Consider the following 24,825-nt stretch of genomic DNA (forward strand, 5'->3'; position numbering starts at 1 on the left):
AGCGCCTTGCACTGCTTTAAATTGGGTTAAATGGATTCAGAACATTGTTTCTGTGGGATTGAGTTTGATGAGCTCTGATGCCCTTTGCTGTTCGCTGGGCTGTGCTGACTGGCTCACAGTGCCACAGGGGAATAGATTCTATTGTTGGATGAGAGAAACACAGCGCCCGTTGCGTTCCGATCACAGGTTTCGCTCGTGGCGCATTGTGTTGATTTGATAACAGGTTAGCTCGCTGAAGGCCGCCCCAGTAATTATGTGCTTGTTTCAGCACAGAGGATAGGAGGTGATCGAGACATGTCTTGGTTATAAAAAGGTTATGTTGGCAAGGGGGTTAGGCAGAACCTGTAGGCCCATTTAACAACCTATGTAAACATACAGGACGCATAGGTTTATGCTTGATGTACTGGATACATGGACAAGGGGGGCTATAATCACTGATGTATCACTTCCTTGCCTGTTGTCTCTCAAATCATGCAGCTCACTGCATTCAAGGCCTAGTCATTTTCTATGACTGGCAGACTGTGCTGACCTCTGGTGTAACAAGGCGGTATGGCATATATGGCAAATAAATAATATCTCATATATATTATATGTCTCTATAATTTCACTGTAAATGTCATCAATTTGGTATAAATGATAGGACTGTCACTGACTGTCAGGACTGTCACTTACAGCTTAGGTTCCTAATGGCAACCATAGAGAGGTCAATCAGTTCTTGATCAGTTGCTCCGGTTGTTGATTGAGCATCCCTTAAGGTCAATTTTCAAGCCCAACCAGGCCTGAGATGTCGATAACAGAACGTTTGACTAGTGGTTTGTTTTCGGCACGGCCTACTTTGTGTGTCAAAATGACAATGGTTTCATTTTAGTAACTGTACAATTTAAGTATTTGGCCTCTTTCTAAAACACAATTATTTGGCTGACGGCTAAATACCGCCAGGTGAGTAGCCATCTAGCTAGCTGAACGCAATTAATGATTTGCTGATGGAGATCCTTTGGCTAGCATTGGCTTGTTGCCACCTTGCTAATGCTATAATGTGTACATGCCCACGATTAAGGGAAGTTCTACTTCGCTTACTAAAGCTTTTATATTCGTCTATTAAAATGTTTGAAATGTTAACCACATTACCTTTAGCTGGATAACTTTATAGTGAATGTCAGTTGCTGGTCATTGAAGTACAAAAGTTAGCGGGAGCTAAGCTAACGTTGGCTGACTGGGGGTGTGTTCATTACGCCGATTCTACCGTTTACTCCAAACGGAAAACGTTTTGCCACGAAAAATAGTTTCTATTAGGCAAATTCAGGTAGGACCCTCCCCGCTATTATTATTTTTTTGCTCCCGTTTGGTTCTTAAACGGTTTCCGTTGCTAGACGTCATGACACACACACACACACACACACACACACGTGTGACTTTAGGATGCTTTGACTGAGCATAATCAGTAGCCGTGGTCCATCAGTATACGTTTATTTATAGTTGTCCAGCTAAAAACGACCAAAGGAGTGTAGCCAATTATGCATTTTACGACTATCTTCTGCCTAACGCACTATGCCTGATTTGGTTATTTTTCAATATGGACAACTGATTCTGGACTGATGGACAACTTTCCATCTGCTAATCCATGCATTTCGTTTTATCAAGATCGAGTGTTCATGCGATGTATTGTTAAATAGTTAGCTATCATAACGTAAACCTAGGTAACATATCACAGTATGTTATGCATACCTGTCACAACCAGTAATCACAGGGAGAGCAACTTTTGTTATGGCCCAGCAACTGATTCAACTAGTCAACTTTTTTCTCCATCTAGATCATGGACCTGCCCATTAAACCTGGCGCCAATCAAGTGGCAGACGTGGTGTTCGTCATCGAAGGAACTGCAAACCTCGGCCCCTATTTTGAATCCCTCAGAAAACATTACATACTACCTGCAATCGAGTAAGTGGACTTCAAATGTACTTTTTGCTTCATTGGGTATGTACAATATCGCTCTGTGGAGTCCTGACTTGGTCCGTCCCATCATCACAGGTACTTCAATGGAGGTCCTCCAGCAGAGACAGACTTTGGAGGAGATGTGAGTCTTAATTTAACTTTGTTTTCTCCTTACGGTTATTACTATTTATTTACTCTTTATTTAAGAAGGTATGAGAACAACAATGCCAATTCTCTTCTCCTCTTCTCTCCTCTCAGTATGGAGGCACACAGTATGGTCTTGTTGTGTTCAACACAGTGGACTGTGCTCCTGAATCCTACGTCCAGTGTCACGCACCAACCAGCTCAGCCTTTGAGTTTGTCTCGTGGATTGACAGCATCCAGTAAGATTTGTTTTTGTCATGCCATTTAGAAGGACATGTTAAGATTTGTTAGTATTAACCTCTTATATCTAGACGTTCCGCTAGCGGAACACCTGCTCCAATATCCAATGATAGGCGTGGCGCGAATTACAAATTCCTCAAAAATACAAAAACTTCAATTTTTCAAACATATGACTATTTCACAGCATTTTAAAGACAAGACTCTCCTTTATCTAACCACACTGTCCGATTTCAAAAAGGCTTTACAGCGAAAGCAAAACATTAGATTATGTCAGCAGAGTACCCAGCCAGAAATAATCAGACACCCATTTTTCAAGCTAGCATATAATGTCACAAAAAACCCAGAAGACAGCTAAATGCAGCACTAACCTTTGATGATCTTCATCAGATGACACACCTAGGACATTATGTTATACAATACATGCATGTTTTGTTCAATCAAGTTCATATTTATATCAAAAAACAGCTTTTTACATTAGCATGTGACGTTCAGAACTAGCATACCCCCCGCAAACTTCCGGGGAATTTACTAACAATTTACTAAATTACTCACGATAAACGTTCACAAAAAGCATAACAATTATTTTAAGAATTATAGATACAGAACTCCTCTATGCACTCGATATGTCCGATTTTAAAATAGCTTTTTGGTGAAAGCACATTTTGCAATATTCTAAGTACATAGCCCAGCCATCACGGGCTAGCTATTTAGACACCCGGCAAGTTTAGCCTTCACCAAAATCAGATTTACTATTATAAAAGTTTGATTACCTTTTGTTGTCTTCGTCAGAATGCACTCCCAGGACTGCTACTTCAATAACAAATGTTGGTTTGGTCCCAAATAATCCATCGTTATATCCGAATAGCGGCGTTTTGTTCGTGCGTCCCAGACACTATCCGAAATGGTAAATCAGGGTCGGGCGCATGGCGCAATTCGTGACAAAAAATTTCTAAATATTCCATTACCGTACTTGGAAGCATGTCAACCGCTGTTTAAAATCAATTTTTATGCAATTTATCTCGTAAAAAAGCGATAATATTCAGACCGGGAATCTCCTTTTCGGCAAACAGAGGAAAAATCACAAAGACGGGGGCGGCCAGGGCACGCGCCTAAGCCCACAGTCCCTTGATCGGCCACTTGAGAAAGGCGATAATGTGTTTCAGCCTGGGGCTGGGATGACGACATTCAGGTTTTTAATGGGCTCTGAGCGCCCATGGAAGACGTAGGAAGTGTCACGTTAGAGCAGAGATCCTTTGTAAAAGATAGAGATAGCAAAGAAGTTCAAGAAATGGTCAGACAGGCCACCTCCTGTAAAGGAATCTCTCAGGTTTTGACCTGCCATTTGAGTTCTGTTATACTCACAGATACCATTCAAACAGTTTTAGAAACTTTGGAGTGTTTTCTATCCAAAGCCAATAATTATATGCATATTCTAGTTACTGGGCAGGAGTAGTAACCAGATTAAATCGGGTACGTTTTTTATCCAGCCGTGAAAATACTGCCCCCTAGCCATAACAGGTTAATCTTCCTTGATCAATGTGTAACTTTGTCTCTGTCAGGTTCATGGGAGGAGGAGCAGAGAGCTGTAGTCTCATCGCAGAGGGTCTGTCTGTGGCCTTGCAGCTCTTTGATGACTTCAAAAAGATGAGGGAGCAAATGTGAGTTATTTTTTTATTACTAAACTCAGCAAAAAAAGAAACGTCCTCTCCCTGTCAACTGCGTTTATTTTCAGCGAACTTAACATGTGTAAATATTTCTATGAACATGACAAGTTTCAACCACAGACATAAACTGAACAAGTTCCACAGACATCTGACTAACAGAAATGGAATAATGTGTCCCTGAACAAAGGGGGGGGGGGCAAAATCAAAAGTAACAGTCAGTATCTGGTGTGGCCACCAGCTGCATTAAGTACTGCAGTGCATCTCCTCATGGACTGCACCAAATGTGCCAGTTCTTGCTGTGAGATGTTACCCCACTCTTCCACCAAGGCACCTGCAGTTCCATGATATTTCTGGGGGGAATGGCTCTAGCCCTCACCCTCTGATCCAACAGGTCCCAGACGTGCTCAATGGGATTGAGATCCGGGCTCTTCGCTGGCCATGGCAGAACACTGACATTCCTGCCTTGCAGGAAATCACGCGTAGAATGAGCAGTATGGCTGGTGGCATTGTCATGCTGGAGGGTCATGTCAGGATGAGCCTGCAGGAAGGGTACCACATGAGGGAGGAGGATGTCTTCCCTGTAACGCACAGCTTTGCCTGCGATGACAACAAGCTCAGTCCGATGATGCTGTGACACACCGCCCCAGGCCATGACGGACCCTCCACCTCCAAATCGATCCCGCTCCAGAGTACAGGCCTCGGTGTAACGCTCATTCCTTCGACGATAAACGCAAATCCAACCATCACCCCTGGTGAGACAAGACAGCGACTCGTCAGTGAAGAGCACTTTTTGCCAGTCCTGTCTGGTCCAGCAACGGTGGGTTTGTGCCCATAGGCGACGTTGTTGCCGGTGAGAACCTGCCTTACAACAGGCCTACAAACCCTCAGTCCATTCTCTCTCAGCCTATTGCGGACAGTCTGAGCACTGATGGAGGGATTGTGCGTTCCTGGTGTAACTCGGGCAGTTGTTGTTGCCATCCTGTACCTGTCCTGCAGGTGTGATGTTTGGATGTACCGGTCCTGTGCAGGTGTTGTTACACGTGGTCTGCCACTGCGAGGACAATCAGCTGTCCGTCCTGTCTCCCTGTAGCGCTGTCTTAGGCATCTCACAGTACGGACATTGCAATTTATTGCCCTGGCCACATCTGCAGTCCTCATGCCTCCTTGCAGCATGCCTAAGGCACGTTCACGCAGATGAGCAGGGACACTGAGAATCTTTCTTTTGGTGTTTTTCGGTCAGTAGAAAGGCCTCTTTACTAAGTTTTCAGAACTGTGACCTTAATTTCCTACCGTCTGTAAGCTGTTAGTGTCTTAACGACCGTTCCACAGGTGCATGTTCATTAATTATTTATGGGTCATTGAACAAGCATGGGAAACGGTGTTTAAACCCTTTACAATGAAGATCTGTGAAGTTATTTAGATTTTTACGAATTATCTTTGAAAGACAGGGTCCTGAAAAAGGGACATTTCTTTTTTTGCTGAGTTTAGTAGACACACACATCCCACACACACACACACACACACACACTAGCATATGTCTCTTGTCTCTATTAATCAGAGGCCAGACACACAAAGTCTGTGTGCTGCTGTGTAACTCTCCACCATACCTGCTTCCTGCCGTGGAGAGTGTCAGCTATACGGGCTGCACTGCAGACAATCTGGTCAAGATCATCAGAGACGTAAGTAACATAGCACCTCTAACAGAGCCTGTATAGACTACACGCTCTGTCATTTTGGGGAATGATGTGACTTGTGTACTTATTAATGGCTGCTGATACCCCATAATAACCTTGTGCCTCTTCCGCAGAGAGGGATTCATTTTTCTGTGGTGTCGCCACGGAAACTGCCAGCGTTACGGGCGCTGTTCGATAGGGCGTCACCAGTCGGGGGACCAGTCGACCCCCACCCAGACTACAGCCAAGACCCCTTCCACATGATCCTGGTTAGGGGTATCTCACTTCCTGGTGAGGAGCAGCACTCAAAATACTTGACAGAGAACAGATTGATTGAAGTCAGTATTGGCCCATCAAATTCTAAAAGGTTTCTTTCTCCAGTGTCATCAGGGGGAGGATCGGGCCCTCTCAAACCAATTCTACCCCCTCAACCCCTGCCTGTCAGTCAGCCTCCTCTTGGTCCCGCCTCGCAGGCTCCTCCACCAATAAGCACGGCCCATCCATATCAGGTACTGAAGATATGTTTTAACTTGGCAGCTTTTACCAGCCCATCAACATTGGATTGACAGGCTCTTAGCTGACACAGTATTCTCTCTCCCTCTCTTGCTGCCCTGTCAGCCCCCACCTTCCCTTAACGCGGCTCAGGCAGCTGCACAGATGGCTGTAGAGGCAGCCAACAACCAGAAGAGTCGCTGTGAGTACCAATAGCCTGCATTCTTCTATCCTCTGTCACCAGTATGGTTGATCATCAGCCCAGGTTGATTGTTAGTCTATTACAGGGGTGTTCACCTCTTACCCTACGAGGTCCAGAGCTTGCAGGTTTTCTGTTCTACCTGATAATTAAATGCACCGGGTCGAAATCAGTCCCTGATTAGATGGTTAGAATGGGGGGGGGGGGACAATACGGAACTGGCTTCGAGGTCCAGATTTGAATATGAGGGGTCTATTATGTATGTTACCTTGTCTTTTTTTGGCATCCCCCATCCAGTCCCAGGCATGGTCAATCCTGGTCCCCCATTCAGCGGTCAGTCAACTCTCCCATCTGTAGCAGGAGTGAAGTTGGCTCCCTCCAGTCAGCCCAGCCTATCCACAGTCACCACAGTTTCCACACCCATGTTGCCTCAGCAACAAGCCCCTCCCCCGCAGCAGCAACAAGTCCAGCCACCAGGACAACCACAGCCCAATCAGCAGCAGCCGGTGCCCCCTCAGCAGCAGCAGCCCATAGCCAATCAGCAGACGCCCCCATCCTCACAGCCTGGCATGGTGAGGCCTGTCCATATGTTGCATCATCTTCCCACAATACTCCACATCAATATTCAACTTCTCTGCCTCCAGTCAAGTTGTCTTTCTCTCATCTAACGCTCTCTCTTTCTCTAATTTTCTTCTGATAGCCTGGTGTGTCTGCAGCCCAGGCAAATCCGATTGGGGGTCAGCAGCAAGGCGTTGCCAATAAGATTGTAGCATGGAGTGGGGTACTGGAGTGGCAAGAGGTGAGGGAAACTAGAACTTGGTGTAAACATGCTGCTGAAGAGGTCTATACGTCTTCTATTTGTGTGTTTGTCATCCTCTGACCTTGTAAGGAAATGTTATAAGGTCTGCAACAAAGCTATGCTTGGAACTGATTGAATCAACAGTCATTGATTGTGAGGTGAATAATCATACTATACCTTTGTGATGGATTTCACCTCAGGTCAAAGTGATGGAGTTACTTGACATGGTTGAACCTGTTGTAGGGGAACATGCATTTTAATGATCTAAAATACTAATCAACTCTGGAGATCTTTGTGTTTCCAAGCCTTTTGAAAACCTGGCTTGATCAATAATCACTAAGTATTGACTGATTTGGACTACTTCTTCTGTGGCTCAGTTGGTAGAGCATGGTGTTTGCAACGCCAGCATGGTGTGTGCAACGCCAGGGTTGTGGGTTCGATTCCCACGGGGGGCCAGTACAAAAAATGCATGAAATGAAATGTATGCATTCACTACTGTAAGTTGCTCTGGATAAGAGCGTCTGCTAAATGACAAAAAAATGTGATACCTGTTGACCATGAAACTATCACACAACAATGTGCAACAAGCCCTCACACTGTAACCAACACACAGTTAGACCACAAAATCACCAAACACACAGACAATAGACATAGTATTGCCACAGGTCACTAAAGTGCATCTGAAGTCACGTATCAATAGATGGAGCATTCAGGTTAGATTTGTATATGTTCCTTGTAATGTTCAGGTCAGGATATTGCTGGCTCCATATCTTAGTCTCCCCTAATCCACGAGAGTCCTCCCAAATGCTGTACAGTACACATATAAAGAGCCCATACATCTGGTCTTTAATCCCAACACAATGCAGTAGTAATGGTCAACAGGGACTGCAGCAGAGCTGACCAATCTGGGATTGATTAACTATTGATCCCCTGAAGATGAACGCTGGCAGCACTATTTTGCATGTTGGGTAATTTCTAACATGGAGGTTTTTATTCAAATGGTGCCCCTGGGTGTAGGACTGAAGCCCCCTGGTCACTCTGTATGCTAACTTCCAAACCTCTCCTTCCGTTTCTCCAAACATCCCTCCATTCCTCTCCTCCCTCCCTACCTCCCCCACCCTCTCTCCATCCATCACTTCAGAAGCCCAAAGCCTCGTCTATGGATTCCAATACCAAACTCACTCGCTCCCTGCCCTGCCAGGTGCAAGTCAACCAAGGAGAGAACCTGTGAGTGTTTCACTGCAACTATCTTTGTTATCATGCCAGTGTCAGCTGCACTGATTGGTCATTGTGTGTATTGCTATATGTATGGAGAGTTCTGATTGGTTTGTTCCCTGTTGTTCATGACAGAAATGCCGACCAGTGGCCACAGAAGCTCATAATGCAGTTGATCCCACAACAGTTACTGGTGAGAGAACCCTCTCTGCGTGTGTGTTCTCAGACATTACTCGATGACATTGAGAATACAGACATCTAAGTAAAGTCTTTCTCCCTCCCCAGACAACACTCGGTCCCCTCTTCAGAAACTCTAGAATGGTTCAGTTTCTCTTCACCAACAAAGATGTGGAGTCACTAAAAGGTCTTTATCGTATCATGGCCACTGGATTTGTAAGTCCAGCTCTTCTGCTTCACATGCTCTATTTTTGCTGCCATCTGTTCCTATCCTTTTCCATCTCAATATTCAATACAGTGGAGTCTCCAACAATAGACATCAGCAGTTCCCTCCATTGTGCACTAGATGGACTAGGCAGATATAAATAGGCTGCAGTTACACTCTGAGAACACTAGAGGGGGCACCATGTTGCTCATTATTTAGTAAACGCAACAGAGATTTTCAAGGCGTCATAGAAAAACTGCATGCAGCCTGTGAGATTACCCAGGTCCGATTGAATTCAGGTCAGGTTGACTGGTTTTGTATCACTTGAACTATGACGAGGGCTGTGACAGACTGACAGACAGTGCTGACCTATGTCCCCCCTCTGGCTGCAGGCGGGGTGCGTCCACTTCCCCCACAGCGCCCCCTGTGAGGTGCGGGTGCTCATGCTGCTCTACTCCTCCAAGAAGAGGATTTTCATGGGCCTCATCCCCAACGACCAGAGCGGCTTCGTCAACGGCATCCGACAGGTCATCACCAACCACAAACAGGTCCAGCAGCACCGCTCGGTGAGTCATACAGACACGGGTCATCACCAACCACAAACAGGTCCAGCAGCACCGCTCGGTGAGTCATACAGACACGGGTCATCACCAACCACAAACAGGTCCAGCAGCACCGCTCGGTGAGTCATACAGACACGGGTCATCACCAACCACAAACAGGTCCAGCAGCACCGCTCGGTGAGTCATACAGACACGGGTCATCAACAGCCACAAACAGGTCCAGCAGCACCGCTCGGTGAGTCATACAGACACGGGTCATCAACAGCTACAAACACTGCTTGGTGCATCAGACAGACAGGTCAAGCAGCACCACTCTGTGAGTTAGGAGGGAATGAAGGGATTAAACCTGGAGAAAGGGGAGTAGTATACGCGCTACTGACTGGAGCTATACTAGGCCAGCACTGTGGAAGGGCTTCCCAAGAGCAGTCTTGGGCCAATGAGGTGGTACATTTTTGTAAATATCTTTTTACCTTTTTAACTAGGCAAGTCAGTTAAGAACAAATTCTTATTTTCAATGACGGCCTAGGAACAGTGGGTTAACTGCCTTGTTCAGGGGCAGAACGACAGATTTGTACCTTGTCAGCTCGCGGATTCGATCTTGCAACCTTTCGGTTACTAGTCCAACGCGCTAACCACGGAAAAGGTTTTCCAGTTTGAGAGCACTGCCCCTTGTCATTTCTGGTTTGATCTCGATTACAGCCAACACAATTCTAACAACCGTTAGGATACCGTGTTTTCCTTCAGGTAAACATTTAGCGTGCAGATTTTTTGTGACAGAGAAACGGAATGCCTCAGTTACAAATCCAACCTGCCTGTGGTCTGCATGACTTTATATCCTCACAGCCTTTCTGCTCCCATTATAGTTGATGCCGCCTGTCTACTCATGCTGCTAATTTTATGTGAAAAACATGTTAGACCGTGTGTATTTAGAGAAGACAGAGACATGAAATTATAATGAAGACATTTTTTTTTGCCTTGTGTCACATTACATATTCAAAGCTGCATTGATAATAGACAATTGCTATGGCAATCTTAACACAATTAAAATGTAAATTATTTGATCGTTGTTTGGGGTATTTTTTTCCAGACGAGGCTCTGCAATAGTGTTACTGGTGATTTAGATATGATTTTATAAGCGTGAAAGACCCAAATTGAATATTTTCCCTGAACCATACAGATGACTTGATGTTAAAGGTCCGATGCAGCTGTTTTTCTCTCAATATCAAATCATTTCTGGGTAACAATTAAGTACCTTACTGTGATTGTATTTAATTATGGATGGGGGTTAGAAATAGTTTCACTATTTGAATAGTATCATGAATATTTGTCAGATATCTGGATATTCTAAATACATGTGGTTTTTAAACTTTAACCTGAGCACTGCTGCCTGAAGGAGAGAGGCTGGCGCACTATTGCTGCAGCTGTAGAGGGGACGGTGTATGTGAGATAGGAGCGGAGGGAGAGAGAGACGGCTATAGTTAGCTAGGCTAACAACTCGCTGTAGCCTACCCGTTCTCATTTCGCTAACTTTTAATTACATCATTTTATTCTATCTCTCATGTATTAGTAAACTCTCACTACATTTTCTACACATTGAGCCTCTACGCAGCTTTGATTGGCCAACATAAATAACAAGCTACACACGTGAAGGATACCTCTTTTCTTTTTTCTGGGAGCATGTCATAAAAACTACATTGTAAAGTTTGTTTTATTAAAAACTATACAGAAAATGTTTTATTAATTATTTGAAATTTAGAAAAGGCTTTTTCAATGTTAAAATAGGCCTATTATTTGAATACATGCACATCCCTAGTTAAAATTGTCAAAAATAGCTTCTTAGCAAAGATCATTTTCTTAAGCTGTCTGGGAATGGTCTGAGTGGAGGGGGGAAAACTTAACTAGCTGTTATTGGCAGAGAGGTTTGGAACTCTCTCTTATTGGTCTATTAACTAATTTACTGCCTGGTGATGTCACCAGGTAGGCCAAAACGCCAACCCACCAAAACAATATTTCAGATGGTCTTTTAAAACAGCTCTGACACTTAAAGAGCATTATCATAATTTTCATAGTATTATTCCAACCTCAGTGTGTAAAACACAGTAAAATCACGTTTTGACTGCACTGGGCCTTTAATGTGTGCTCTGGGTGTTTTAAAGGCAGGCTGCTGAGTTAAATAGGAAGTCCACAGGGAAGAGAGAGGAGAAAATAGAGGAGAGGAGACGGACAGCTTTTATCCTGAGAGACTACAGATCCTAGATCAGGGTTGTCAAACTAATTTACACCGTGGGCCACATTCTGTCTTCACTGAGGTCTGGAGGGCCGCACTTCAAATGGGTAATATTTCCTTGCCGTAAAAATGTGCGAAAATATTCCTCCATCACTTTTGGAATTTTAGGTGCTCCCTGACTGTCTAGCTTTCGATGACTGTTAGCGAACTGGACAGAGTGAAGAGACTATAAATGTAGGTCGATTATAATTTCTACAGTTTTGCTTTGGTTTTAGTCATTGCAATGTCAATTGAGATTGGTTTTCCCCCGAAAAAATGTTATAGATTCAAAAAACTGCAGGCAGGATTGAACCGTCTTGTGCCCTTGAGTTTGACACATGTCGTAGATGGTGGTGTTGTCTCATCCAGTGCCAGGATTAGACAGGATAGGCAGGAATACCATTATAAGTATGTGTCACAGTTATAGGGATGTTGGTTACACATGTAAACCTTACACTAGAAAAGTAACCTTGTTGGTTCTCTTCTCCAGTTAGGTTCAGGAGGGCCGATGCCAGGGCCACCTGGCCAGGTTCAACCCAATCAGAACTTCCTCAACCGGCCGCAGGGGCCCATCCCTGTCTCCCATGGCAACGTGCAGCAGCAGGTACTGTGATTAATCCTGTGGTGTCTCAGCTTGTGCACTCCTCCTTTCCTCCCTCTCCCTTCCCCCCTCACACTCTCCTCTTGTCTGCATCTCCTGTTTCTATTGTCCCGCAATGACTGCATGTCCCGCAATGACTTTCATCTCCTCCCCTTCTGCACCTCCTCTTCCTCCTCTTCTCTCTCTCCTCTGTTCAGTCTGTGGTGGTGGGCATGCCCTCTGTTAGTCAGGTCACTCTGATGGAGGAACAGCAGAGACAGGCCAACCTGGTGAGACTCACACACATATACACAAAAACTCTCACCCAAAATACATTTTTAAAAATGCACTGAACTTTACCAGACAAATTCTCCCTGTGCTCGTTTTGGCACCTGCCTGGATGGTGAGCAGCTCCTCTCCTCTCTGCATGTGTTGGCTACTCTCTCACACTGTCTCGATGGGTGCTCACTGCTACCAATATAGCCAGCCCAGCATGTTCTGGGTTCAGTGAGTTACATTGTTACATTCGGCCTGTCTCTTTTTAAAGTGAACCCGGTACACCATTCCAATGAATCATATGTACAGTGCCTTCAGAAAGTATTCATACCCTTTGACTTATTTCATGTTGTGTTACAGCCTGAATTCAAAATGGATTAAATACTTTTTTTTTCTCACCCATCTACACACAAATACCCCATAATGACAAAGTGAAAATGTGTTTAAAAATGTTAGCAAATTTATTGATAATGAAGTACAGAAATATCTCTAACCTAAGTATTCACACCCCTGATTAATACTTTGAAGAAGCACCTTTGGCAACGATTACAGCTGTGAGTCTTTCTGGGTAAGTTTCTGGATTGTACTATATTTGCCCATTATTCTTCTTAAAATTCTTTAAGCTCTGTCACGTTGATTGTTGATCATTGCTAGACAGCCATTTTCAAGTCTTGCCATAGATTTTCAAGCCAATTTAAGTCAAAACTGTAACTCGTCCACTCAGGAACATTCATTGTCGTCTTGGTAAGCAACTCCAGTGTAGATTTGGCCTTGTGTTTTAGGTTATTGTCCTGCTGAAAGATGAATTCCTCTCCCAGTATCTGTTGGAAAGAAGACAACCAGGTTTTCCTTTATGATTTTGACTGTGCTTATAGCTGTATTCCATTTATTTTTATCCCAAAAAACTCCCTAGTCCTTGCCGATGACAAGCATACACATAACATGATGCAGCCCCACCATGCTTTAAAATATGAAGACTGGTACTCAGTCATGTGTTGTGTTGTGTTGTATATGCCCCAAGCATAACGCTTTGTTTTCAGGACAAAAAGTGTAAAAAAAAATTGTCACATTTTAAGTGCCTTGTTGCAAACAGGATGCATGTTTTGGAATATATTCTGTTGGACATAAGACTGAAAAAACACCAGCAAATCAGCGCCAAGTGTTTTTAATTTTTGAAATCTCCAAAGTATTCCAATGTATAATAGAGAGATATATGTGATTGTGTACAAATGTAAGCAAGGTTTGAAATGATTATATTTTAGTCAAATATTATATCTGTTTTGGCTTCTTGCGGTCAATTTGAAGTCTACAAATGATTTGTTATTATGTTCCGGCCCCCTGACCGTCCGCTGAAGAAAAAATCGTTCCGCGGCTGAATCTAGTTTATGATCCCTGCTGTACAGGTTTCCATTCTCCTATCACAACCATTCAACTTTGTAACTGTTTTAAAGTCACCATTGGCCTCATGGTGAAATCCCTGAGCAGTTTCCTTCCTCTCCGGCAACTGAGTTAGGAAGGACGCCTGTATCTTCGTAGTAACTGGGTGTATTGATACACCTTCCAAAGCCGATTTAATAACTTCACTATGCTCAAATGGATATTCAGCGTCTGCTTTTCTTTTTACACATCTACTAATCGCTGCCCTTCTTTGTGAGGCATTGAACAACCTCCTTGGTCTTTGTGGTTGTTGTAACTTTAATGGTTTACAGAGTTAATGTTTAAGTTAATTCATTGAGCTGTATCGAAAGATATTTTAATTAGTTATTTACATATGTAATTATATTAGAATTTGTGTGTTGGAGATTGAGAGAACTACATACATATTTTGTTGTATTGGTTAGTATTGGATTACGCTTTTGACTGCAAGTTCCAGAATGCCTTACGACAAGGGGTAGAGAGAGATCGCACCAGTTATGTCAAGTGATTATCCTGACTTTTCGCTAGCAACTTACTTTTATTGTTTGTAGAATCTAAAGTTGTTAAATGTAACGTGAACCAATATTATTACTAAAAGAAGCTTTCATTTCAAACCCGACATCCCGAGTCATTACTTTGAAGATAGCTATTCTATATTTTGGTGCCGAAACCCGGGAAAAGTATGAGCTGCGACGAAGATTGTAGGGATGAAGCGGCTGAAATGGCTGAGGAGGAACGTCGGCATGAAGCAGAAAGAATGAGACGAAAGCGGGGTACCATTCGAGGTGCCACAACACGGATTTTGAATCAGATTGACGTGGAAATAACCCAGTCAAATTCGGATACCGATCACTTGAGTACATTGTTGGAATTGCTATCAACTAAGGAGGACAGTTTGTTTGAACTTGATCGTGGAATTGAACAGTTAACGCCATTGGACGGATTGGAGGTGGAGATTGCATGCACGGAGGATTACAAAAAGCGCGTTATCATGCTGAAGAGCCGTGCACAACGAGTGATAAATAAAAAACAGGACCTCAATCCACTGCCAGCACGGGTGAGTGACGCTAACTCAAACATCACAGAGACAATCAGTAAGGCACCCAAAGTTGATTATTGAAAAATTCTATGGAGATGTCATTATGTGGCAGGAGTTTTGGAGCGAGTATGAGACCGCTATCCACAACAATGATTCACTGTGTAATAAAGAAAAGTTGACATATTTGAAAACATCCCTCACTGGACCAGCTGCAAAGGCAGTAGCAGGACTGATGTTAACAGACAGTAATTATGATGACGCAATCGCTCTGCTCAAGAGCAGATTTGGAAGGAAAAAGATCTTGTGATTAGTGCTCACATGTCAAAGCTGCTGAATCTCACTCCTGTGAAGAAATCCTCTGACTTAAATGCATTGAGGCAGCTATATGATGAATGTGAAATTCAGATTAGGAGCTTGGAATCACTGGGTGTAGTGTCAGAAACCTATGGAAGCCTACTATGCCCAATCTTACTGCAGATGATTCCAGAGGACATAGCTCTTGACTATAGTCATCAGAGGGGAGTAGATGATAAATGGAAAGTGGCTGAGATCGTCAGTTTCCTACAGAAGGAGGTTCAGAGCAGGGAGAGAGCGCTACAAATGACAAGATCATGCAACCAACAGAAAGAGAGCAAACCATGGAACAAGTCATGCTCCTCCAATGAAATGAAAACAAAAAGACCCAACATGCCATCTGCTGTGGCACTGCATACAGCCAGCCAGAAGGAACAAAACGGTCTATTCTGTGACAGTGTAGACCACAAATCAGAACACTGCCCTGACCACAATATTGCTACACACAAAGAGAAACTAAAGAAAATGTGAAGATGCTTTTTATGTTTAGGACAGAAACACATAGCAAAATTCTGTAATGTGTTTCTGTCCTAAACATAAAAAGCATCTTCACATTTTCTTTAGTTTCTCTTTGTGTGTAGCAATATTGTGGTCAGGGCAGTGTTCTGATTTGTGGTCTGCACTGTCACAGAATAGACAGTTTTGTTCCTTCTGGCTGGCTGTATGCAGTCCCTACTGTTATTGCAGATGCTGTTGTTTCCTCAGTTATTCCCCATCCGGTGAAGATGAAACCAGATGGACAGAACACTGTGTTGCTACAAACGGCAAAGGCATGGGTAGAAGGCCCATCGGACAGGAAGATAGCTCGTTGCTTCCTAGATGGAGGCAGTCAGAGAAGCTTCATACATGAAAACCTTGTGAAGGGCTTGAAGCTACCAGTAATCAGACAAGAGGCACTCACTCTTCACACGTTTGGCCCCTCTGCTCCAGCAACGCCCCAACGCAACACAGTGAAAGTCATCTTGGAGAATGTCTGGGACAAACAGCAGAGAATAGAGAGAGAGGCAATTGAAATCCCACAAGTGTGCACAGCTGTGATGAAGGTTCCTGGTGAACAGATTCAACATGAGCTCAATAGAAAGGGACTGCAGCTCGCAGACTTTCCAGGAGATGACAATGATCCTGAACTCTCTGTCCTGATGGGAGCAGACTACTACTGGCAGATAGTATCAGGCAGAGTGGAGCGACTGACGGAGACGCTGGTTGCTTTAGAGAGCACCTTTGGGTGGTTGGTGCTGGGACCCGTGTCCATGTCAAGTGTTGCCGAGGCAACCTGCATGTTCATCCCACTTGAAGACACACTAGTCTCCAAACAACTGCATGCATTCTGGGAGCTTGAGTCTCTGGGTATTATAAGCGAGAAAACACAGAACCCAGAGGAAAACGAGGCTCTACAGAAGTTCGAGGAAACAACCACCTTCAAAGATGGGCGATACCACGTGGAGTTGCCATAGAAACGAGAAATGCCAGAACTCCAAGACGACTATAGAATCGCCAAGAAACGGTTTGAAGGTCTGAAGAAAAGACTGAAGAAGGATGTGACGTTGTACAGCAGATACAATGAAGTCGTAGAGAACTACTTACAACAGGATATGGCAGAGGACGTGCCCAAGGACAACGCATCAAGCGCAGACAATGTAAAATACTACTTACCCTCTCTAGGGGATGTGGGACGAAATCGTCCCACACTATTCAACAGCCAGTGACAAATCAGAGCGCCAAATTTAAAACCACAAAATGTCATAATTCAAAGTTCTCAAACATAGGACTATTTTACACCATTTTATAGATACACTTCTCCTGAATCGAACCACGTTGTCCGATTTCAAAAAGGCTTTACAGCGAAAGCCAAACATTAGATTATGTTAGGAGAGTACATAGACGCAAAAAAACATACAGCCATTTCCAAGCAACTAGCATGCATCACAAATACCCAAAACACAGCTAAATGCAGCACTAACCTTTGATGATCTTCATCAGATGACACTCCTAGAACATCATGTTACACAATACATGCATTTTTTTGTTCGATCAAGTTCATATTTATATCCAAAAACAGCATTTTACAATGGCTTGTGACGTTCAGAAAATATTTTGACTCAAACTGCCGGTGGATCAGCACACCGATTTACAAAAATACTATTCATAAACCTTGATAAAATATTAAATTGTTATTCAAAGAATTATAGATAAACATCTCCTGAATCCAACCACGTTGTCCGATTTCAAAATAACTTTACGTGGAAAGCACACTTTGCAATAATCTGAGTACTGCGCTCAGAAAAAGACATCAAGCAATACAGATAGCCGCCATTTTTGAGTAATCTAAAAGCATAAATAAAACTAGAAATATTCGCTTACCTTTAGTAATCTTCATCAGAAGGCACTTCCAGGAATCCCAGGTCCACAATAAATGTTTTGTTCGATAAACTCCATAATTTATGTCCAAATAGCTCCTTGTTGTTCGCGCGTTCAGCTACTCCAAATGTAGGACGCGCGAGGAAAATGTCACGAAGAAAAGTAAAAAAAATAAATCTATTTACGTTTGTTCAAACATGTCAAACGTTGTAAAGCATAAATCTTTAGGGCCTTTAGAACGTGAAGATTCAGTAATATTCCAACCGGACGAAACCAGTGTCTTGAAAAACATTTTGGAACGTGGAGCTACCTCTCGCATGAACACGCGTCGCATTCTTCACCAACTTCTCAGCCTTCTCATTCTGTCTCTGTTCATCATAGACGACTCAAATAACTCTCTAAAGACTGTTGACATCTAGTGGAAGCCTTAGGAAGTGCAAAATGAACACTAACTCACTCTGTTAGAAAGGCAAGGACTTGAAAGGACTACAAGCAGCAGAATTCTCACTTCCCGGTTAGATTTTTCTCAGGGTTTTGCCTGCCATATGAGTTCTGTTATACTCACAGACATCATTCAAACAGTTTTAGAAACTTCTGAGTGTTTTCTATCCAAATCTACTAATAATATGCATATTCTAGTTCCTGGGCCCGAGTAGTAGGCCGTTTTAATTTGGGTACGTTTTTCATCCGGCCGTCTAAATACTGCCCCCTACCCTAGAGAGGTTAACTCACCATGCAGTACTCCGAGAAGATAAGGTGACGACAAAACTGAGAGTGGTGTTTGATGCCTCGTACCATGAAGATGGCTGTCCATCCCTCAATGACTGTCTACTCACAGGACCGAACCTGAATCCGGATCTGCTCAGCGTTCTGATAAAGTTCAGACTACATGAGATCGCATTCATGGCAGACATCAAGAAGGCTTTCCTGCAGATATCCCTAGCAGAGCGAGACAGAGACGCCGTGAGATTTCTATGGCTCACAGGCCCACCAAGGGGAGAAATTGAAGAGGTGCTGAGGATGAAAAGAGTGGTATTTGGAGCTTCCCCAAGTCCATTCTTGCTGGCAGCTACAATCAGGAAGCACCTGAAACAATATGAAACAGAACAACCAGAAGTTGTAGAGATACCGAGAGAGTCACTCTATGTAGATGACTTCATTGCAAGTTCACGCAATGTTGAAGAGGCTTACCTTGTGACAACAACTGCAAAGCGAATGCTGTCGATTGCAGGCATGGACCTCTGCAAGTGGATGACCAACTCTCCTGAATTGAAAACAAAATTGGAGGAGAGTACGACAACTGACCACCCGTTGATGCTAGAAACACAAGGAGTGCTGAAGGTTTTAGGTTTAGTATGGAGACCGGAAACAGATGACTTTGTGTTTGACCTCAGGCCGCTACTAAGCATTCTAAAGCAAAGGGAAAACACAAAGAGAAGTGTTCTGCAGTCGTCTGCACGTATCTTCGACCCTCTTGGTTTCCTGACCCCCTTCACCATCAGGATCAAGTGCAAGTTCCAGGAAATGTGGGAGAGGGGACTCAGCTGGGACGAAGAATTACCACCTGATCTGACATGAGAATGGCAACAGTGGTGTTCAGAACTACCCCAGTTACACCAGCTCACCATGCCAAGGTGGTACAGAACAGACAGACATGCGGCCACAGAACAGCCACACCCTGAAACTACACGTGTTCTGTGATGCAAGTGAAAGGGCTTACAGTGCAGTAGCTTACTTGCAAGGTGAATCACAAGACAGGGAAAAAACAAGTCTAGTCGCATCCAAGTCCAGCGTAGCCCCACTCAAGAAAATGACGCTGCCACACCTGGAGCTCATGGGAACTGTGATTGGAGCGAGACTAGCAAACAACCTGATGACCACACTGAAAATGGAAGAAAAACGAATCAAGATGTGGACAGACTCGATGATCGTGCTGCATTGGGTTTGCAGCTCAGCTCAGAAATGGAAACAGTTTGTCGCGAACAGAGTGACCGAGATCCAGTCCTTGACCAATCCAGAGTCATGGTCACGTATTGAAGGGAAAACTAACTCAGCCGACCTCCCTACAAGAGGACAAACTGTTCGAAACTTGACACAGAGCGAGCTATGGTGGAATGGACCCAGAATTCTGACATCACCCAATCAGGCCGAGGAGACTGATGATAACAAGGTTCCAGAAGAGGTAAATACAGAACTCAAGTCCAGTTGCCAGGTTACTGTACAACTTCGCAGCAAACAGCACAGACATCACTGAACCTGTGTTGGAGCTCGAAAGGTACAGCAAACTGAAAAGTGTTCAGAGTCACCGCCTGGATAAAGAGATTCATAGCCAATGCTCGTACAAACATAAAGATGCAAGGTGAACTGACTGCTGACGAACTGTTCGATGCAGAAAAGTACTGGATCAAGGTAACACAACAGAGTTTTGGACAGGAGATCAAACTACTGAAGGCAGGAAAAAGCCTAAACGATGACTGTAAAATCAGAGAACTGAAACCGTTCTTGGACGAACACGAACTACTCAGTGTAGGAGGAAGACTGCAACAGTCCAACTTCACATTCAGAGAGCAGCACCCATGGGTTCTGCCCAACAAGTACAGATACTCAGAAATGCTGATACAGTACCACCATGAATTCTGGAGCAAGAGACACTCTAGTACAAATCAGAGAGCGATACTGGATCTTGCGTGCTAGGCAGCTAGTCAAGAGCACAGTGGCAAGATGTATAGTGTGCAAGAGATTCAAGGCAAGGGCCAGACAGCAGGTCACTGTGCCTTTACCAAAAGACAGAATAACTGAATCCCCACCAATCGAAGTCACAGGTGTGGATTTTGCAGGACCACTCTACGTGAAAGAAAATGGTTCTGTGAAGAAGTCATACATTGCACTGTTCACTTGTGCTGTAACCAGAGCAGTGCATTTGGAACTGGTCTCAGATCAGTCAACAGAGACATTCCTGTTGGCTCTAAAAAGATTCATCTCAAGGAGAGGATTATGTAAGGTAATCTACTCAGACAATGCAAAAAAACGTTCAAGAGAGCTGATCAGGACTTGAAAGAGCTGTGGAAGGCAATCAAAGAGCCCCAACTCTTGGCGTTCTTCTCAGAAAGGGGCATCACCTGGAGGTTCATCGACGAGCGAGCAGCCTGGTGGGGCGGATTCTGGGAAAGACTCGTCAGGTCAGTGAAAACATGCCTGCGAAAGGTTCTTGGGAGAGCTTCACTTAACTTTTGAGAGATGTGCACAGTCCTGACAGAGGTTGAAGCCATCCTAAATTCTAGGCCTCTGACCTTTGTGCACATTGAAGTGGATGAACCACAACCCCTGACCCCAGCACACTTTCCTGGTGGGTAAAAGAATAACCTCTTTGCCTCCAAAGCCATTTCCAGCTGACACTCAACACCCAACGCTAAACAAGGAGGAAATGACACGCAGATGGAAGTACAGGCAGAGACTTGTGACCAGCTTCTGGAACAGTTGGCGAAGAGACTACTTGCTGGATCTAAAGTCAGCACACCGCTGTGACACACCACAGCCCACCCCACTGAAAGCGGGTGACGTTGTACTCATTGGAGAAGATGGCACACCCAGACAAACCCGGAAACTAGGAAAGATTGAGGAACTGTTTCCAGGCCGAGATGGCCTAGTTAGGTCATGTTCAGTTCGTACTGCTCCAGGGACTTTGTTGAGGAGACCTATTCAATTGATATACTGCCTAGAGATTTAGATGAACACAGTTGTTCATGGGGGGGGGGGTGTTGTAACTTTAATGGTTTACAGAGTTAATGTTTAAGTTAATTCATTGAGCTGTATCTAAAGATATTTTAATTAGTTATTTACATATGTAATTATATTAGAATTTGTGTGTTGGAGATTGAGAGAACTACATACATATTTTGTTGTATTGGATTACGCTTTTGACTGCAAGTTCCAGAATGCCTTACGACAAGGGGTAGAGAGAGATCGCGCCAGTTATGTCAAGTGATTATCCTGACTTTTCGCTAGCGACTTACTTTTATTGTTTGTAGAATCTAAAGTTGATAAATGTAACATGAACCAATATTATTACTAAAAGAAGCTTTCATTTCAAACCCGACATCCCGAGTCATTACTTTGAAGATAGCTATTCTATAGTGGTTGAATCTGCTTGAAATTCACTCCTCGATTGAGGGACCTTACAGATGGTTGTACTGTATGTGTGGGGTACAGAGATGGTCTAGTAATTCATAAATCATGTTAAACACTATTATTGCACACATTGAGTCCATGCAACTTATTATGTGATTTGTTAAGCCAAGTTTTACTCCTGAACTTATTTAGGCTTGCCATAACAAAGGGGTTGAATACTTATTGACTCAAGACTTTTCAGTTTAGATTATTTTTTTTTTTCTAAAATGTTATACAAACAACATTCAATTTTGTGTGTAGATCAGTGACACTAAATCTAAATTCAGGCTGTAACACAACAAAATATGGAAAGGGAAGGGGTGTGAATACTGTTTGAAGGCACTGTATTTAAAGTCTCTCTACTTAGTCCTCTTATCTCTCCAACCTTCTTCTAAACCTCTTCGACTCTGCTTCTCATGCAGATGACGATGAGAGCATCCGGCGCACCTAATCAGCAGCCGCCTGTCACCGGTGCTCCGACCAACCAGGTCGCTCAGGGTGGACAGGCCCCACCCCAGGGTGCCATGCTCCGCCTACCAAACCCAGGAGCCAATCCGCAGCTGCGCAGTCTCCTCCTCAGCCAACAGCAGCCAGTAAGAACACAACAGTTAACTCTACCAGCCTTGACCGTCATTCATGAAATACATTTGTTATAGTGCATCGTCTTGTAGCCAGGGCTAGATCACCACTGCACACTCTAGAAAGGCTTCTAAATATGTAATACTTGTCTCTATTGGTTAATGATAAAGGATATAAGAATGAAGGTCCTACCTACTGAATGATTGATGGTAACCTAGGTGTTGTGTTCCTGTCTCTCAGCAGGGTGGTGTTGGTCACATGCAGGGCATGATGCCTCACCAGGGGCTGGGAGGGCAGCTGGTCCACCCTACTCCAGGAGCGGGCCCCCAAATGCAGGCCCAGTGGAGACAGCCCCTGGCAGGTTAGCTACAGCCGTGGACCCTTTCACTCACATCACACACTGTGAAGACAGTTTGGAGCTAGACATCAGTGCAAGGATTGGCTTTAGAATGCTATCTGTCATTAGGAAACAATTGTTTCCTAATGATTTGACCTTTTGTGTGTAAACTGCTAAATTCAAAAGGGAGGCTGATTGAACATATCTCTCCCATCTGTGCCTATGGTTATCAGACTGAGACTGGGCTATATGGTGTTGACACCAGCAGCAGGATGAATTGAGGATGTCACAGATTAGAGTGATGCTGTCTCATAGAGTATGTGCATGGTGCCCTTTGCTGCAACCTAATAGCTGAGCAGTTTAGACTCGCACTTCACATTCTTGGTTTTTGCTCAAGGCTGCTCGATAATGCTGTTTACTTCGTGCGTCGCTGACTCTACCTGTAACTCAACAGTAGTTAGTCTGTAGTTTATTAGCACTGTTTATGATAATGTCATCAATGCACGTTGCTGTCCCAGGTTAACTCTCTCCTCTCTCTCTCCCTCTCAGGTCAGATGATGATGGCTGCTGGTCAGAGGGGCCCTGGAGCCCAGCCCCCCGGGATGCCCCAGGTGTCTTCCGTCATGGAGGACGAGATTCTCATGGACCTTATTTGAGTTTGGACCCAAAAAGACTATATCCCCCAGCAACCAACATTTTCAGTTTCATCATGGGGGCAGACTGGGAGATGTAGTTTTCCTAGTTTCTTCTCTGGCTTTTTTTTTTTTTTTTTTTTTTCTTATTTTATATCAAAAGTTTGTACTGTAGAGTTATTGGAGATGATGAGGGAAGGACATGCAAGCACACACTCATGCATATGCACACAAACACACACCCTATCACACACCTAATGAAGCCAACCCAATGGGAGGACAGTGTTCATTACTGTTGTGTGCTTGTATGGAAACCTGTTTTACATTCATTTAATTGTTTATATGAAATGTCTTTTTTATTGAGGTTTAACTTTTTCTGAAGTTGTGTTTTTGAGCTATATTACGTTGTTTTATTGAGATGAAATAGATACATTTTGTCAAGGAGCCAACCAATGTGTAGAGTCCTTTTTAAAAGTGAGTGTACACATAGACCAGGGCTCTCCAACTCTGTCCTGGAGCGCTACCGTCCTGTAGGTTTTCACTACAGTCCTGTTCCTGGAGAGCTACCGTCCTGTAGGTTTTCACTACAGTCCTGTTCCTGGAGAGCTACCGTCCTGTAGGTTTTCACTACAGTCCTGTTCCTGGAGAGCTACCGTCCTGTAGGTTTTCACTACAGTCCTGTTCCTGGAGAGCTACCGTCCTGTAGGTTTTCACTACAGTCCTGTTCCTGGAGAGCTATCGTCCTGTAGGTTTTCACTACAGTCCTGTTCCTGGAGAGCTACCGTCCTGTAGGCTTTCACTACAGTCCTGTTCCTGGAGAGCTACCGTCCTGTAGGCTTTCACTACAGTCCTGTTCCTGGAGAGCTACCGTCCTGTAGGCTTTCACTACAGCCCTGTTCCTGGAGAGCTACCGTCCTGTAGGTTTTCACTACAGTCCTGTTCCTGGAGAGCTACCGTCCTGTAGGTTTTCACTACAGTCCTAATCTAGCGCACCTGATTCTAATAATTAGCTGGAGCAAAAACTTGCAAGACTGTAGCTCTCCAGGAACAGGGTTGGAGAGGCCTGACATAGATTGATCTGTGCCCGAATGCCTGTTATCCAACTCTTTCTGACAGTAGTCTGTCTGAATGTGTGTATTAACACTACAGCAGTGTGTGAGAATGACTAAAATAGACACACCGATATATAGTTTGAAGTGTGTTTCTGCCAAATGGTGTCAGTGTTAATTCTAACTACTCCAATATGTTGTGGAACCATACCGAGGCCTCCTGTGCCAAGTAGTTCTACCAGATGGCGTCGCTTGGCCATGTTTTCCCTGGCATAATGCACAATCCGGCTGACCGCATGCGCACATGGCAGTGTCCACATATGTGCCCAAAATGAGCTTCACACTGCACACACATACACATTGCAGACACTCACATAACTCAACTCATCCATTAAATATTGTTGGCAATAAATCCTGTAGCGTGTATTATACAGACACCTGTACTAACTGCACACAGTCCAGTGAGCTG

The 24,825-nt window shown here is 44.0% G+C and overlaps 1 protein-coding gene and 1 long non-coding RNA gene across 5 annotated transcripts; both read left to right on the forward strand.

Moving 5' to 3' along the window:
- Positions 1-765: 765 nt before the first annotated feature.
- LOC106601541 (mediator of RNA polymerase II transcription subunit 25) lies at positions 766-23,756 on the forward strand. 4 transcript variants are annotated; one of them, XM_045720214.2, is made up of 20 exons: positions 766-939; positions 1,811-1,938; positions 2,029-2,074; positions 2,191-2,315; positions 3,876-3,974; positions 5,539-5,659; positions 5,788-5,944; positions 6,035-6,162; positions 6,272-6,347; positions 6,642-6,916; positions 7,045-7,143; positions 8,285-8,370; positions 8,494-8,551; positions 8,644-8,751; positions 9,133-9,306; positions 12,060-12,173; positions 12,368-12,439; positions 22,182-22,352; positions 22,579-22,699; positions 23,225-23,756. In XM_045720214.2, the coding sequence occupies exons 2-20, from the start codon at positions 1,814-1,816 to the stop codon at positions 23,329-23,331; spliced, it is 2,262 nt and encodes a 753-aa protein (XP_045576170.1). In that variant the 5' UTR covers positions 766-939; positions 1,811-1,813; the 3' UTR covers positions 23,332-23,756. The 4 variants fall into 4 exon arrangements, with proteins under 4 accessions (XP_045576170.1, XP_045576171.1, XP_045576172.1 ...); XM_045720215.2 differs by having other exon boundaries at positions 8,288-8,370; XM_045720216.2 differs by having other exon boundaries at positions 6,299-6,347.
- Positions 12,446-14,455, forward strand: LOC145879825 (uncharacterized). Its single transcript, XR_014392637.1, has 2 exons — positions 12,446-12,993; positions 13,208-14,455. It is a non-coding gene; the product is annotated as an uncharacterized LOC145879825 (long non-coding RNA).
- Positions 23,757-24,825: the final 1,069 nt, after the last annotated feature.

This window comes from Salmo salar, chromosome 06 (genome assembly GCF_965601325.2).
Source record: "Salmo salar chromosome 06, fSalSal1, whole genome shotgun sequence".
Taxonomy (NCBI): Eukaryota; Metazoa; Chordata; class Actinopteri; order Salmoniformes; family Salmonidae; genus Salmo; species Salmo salar.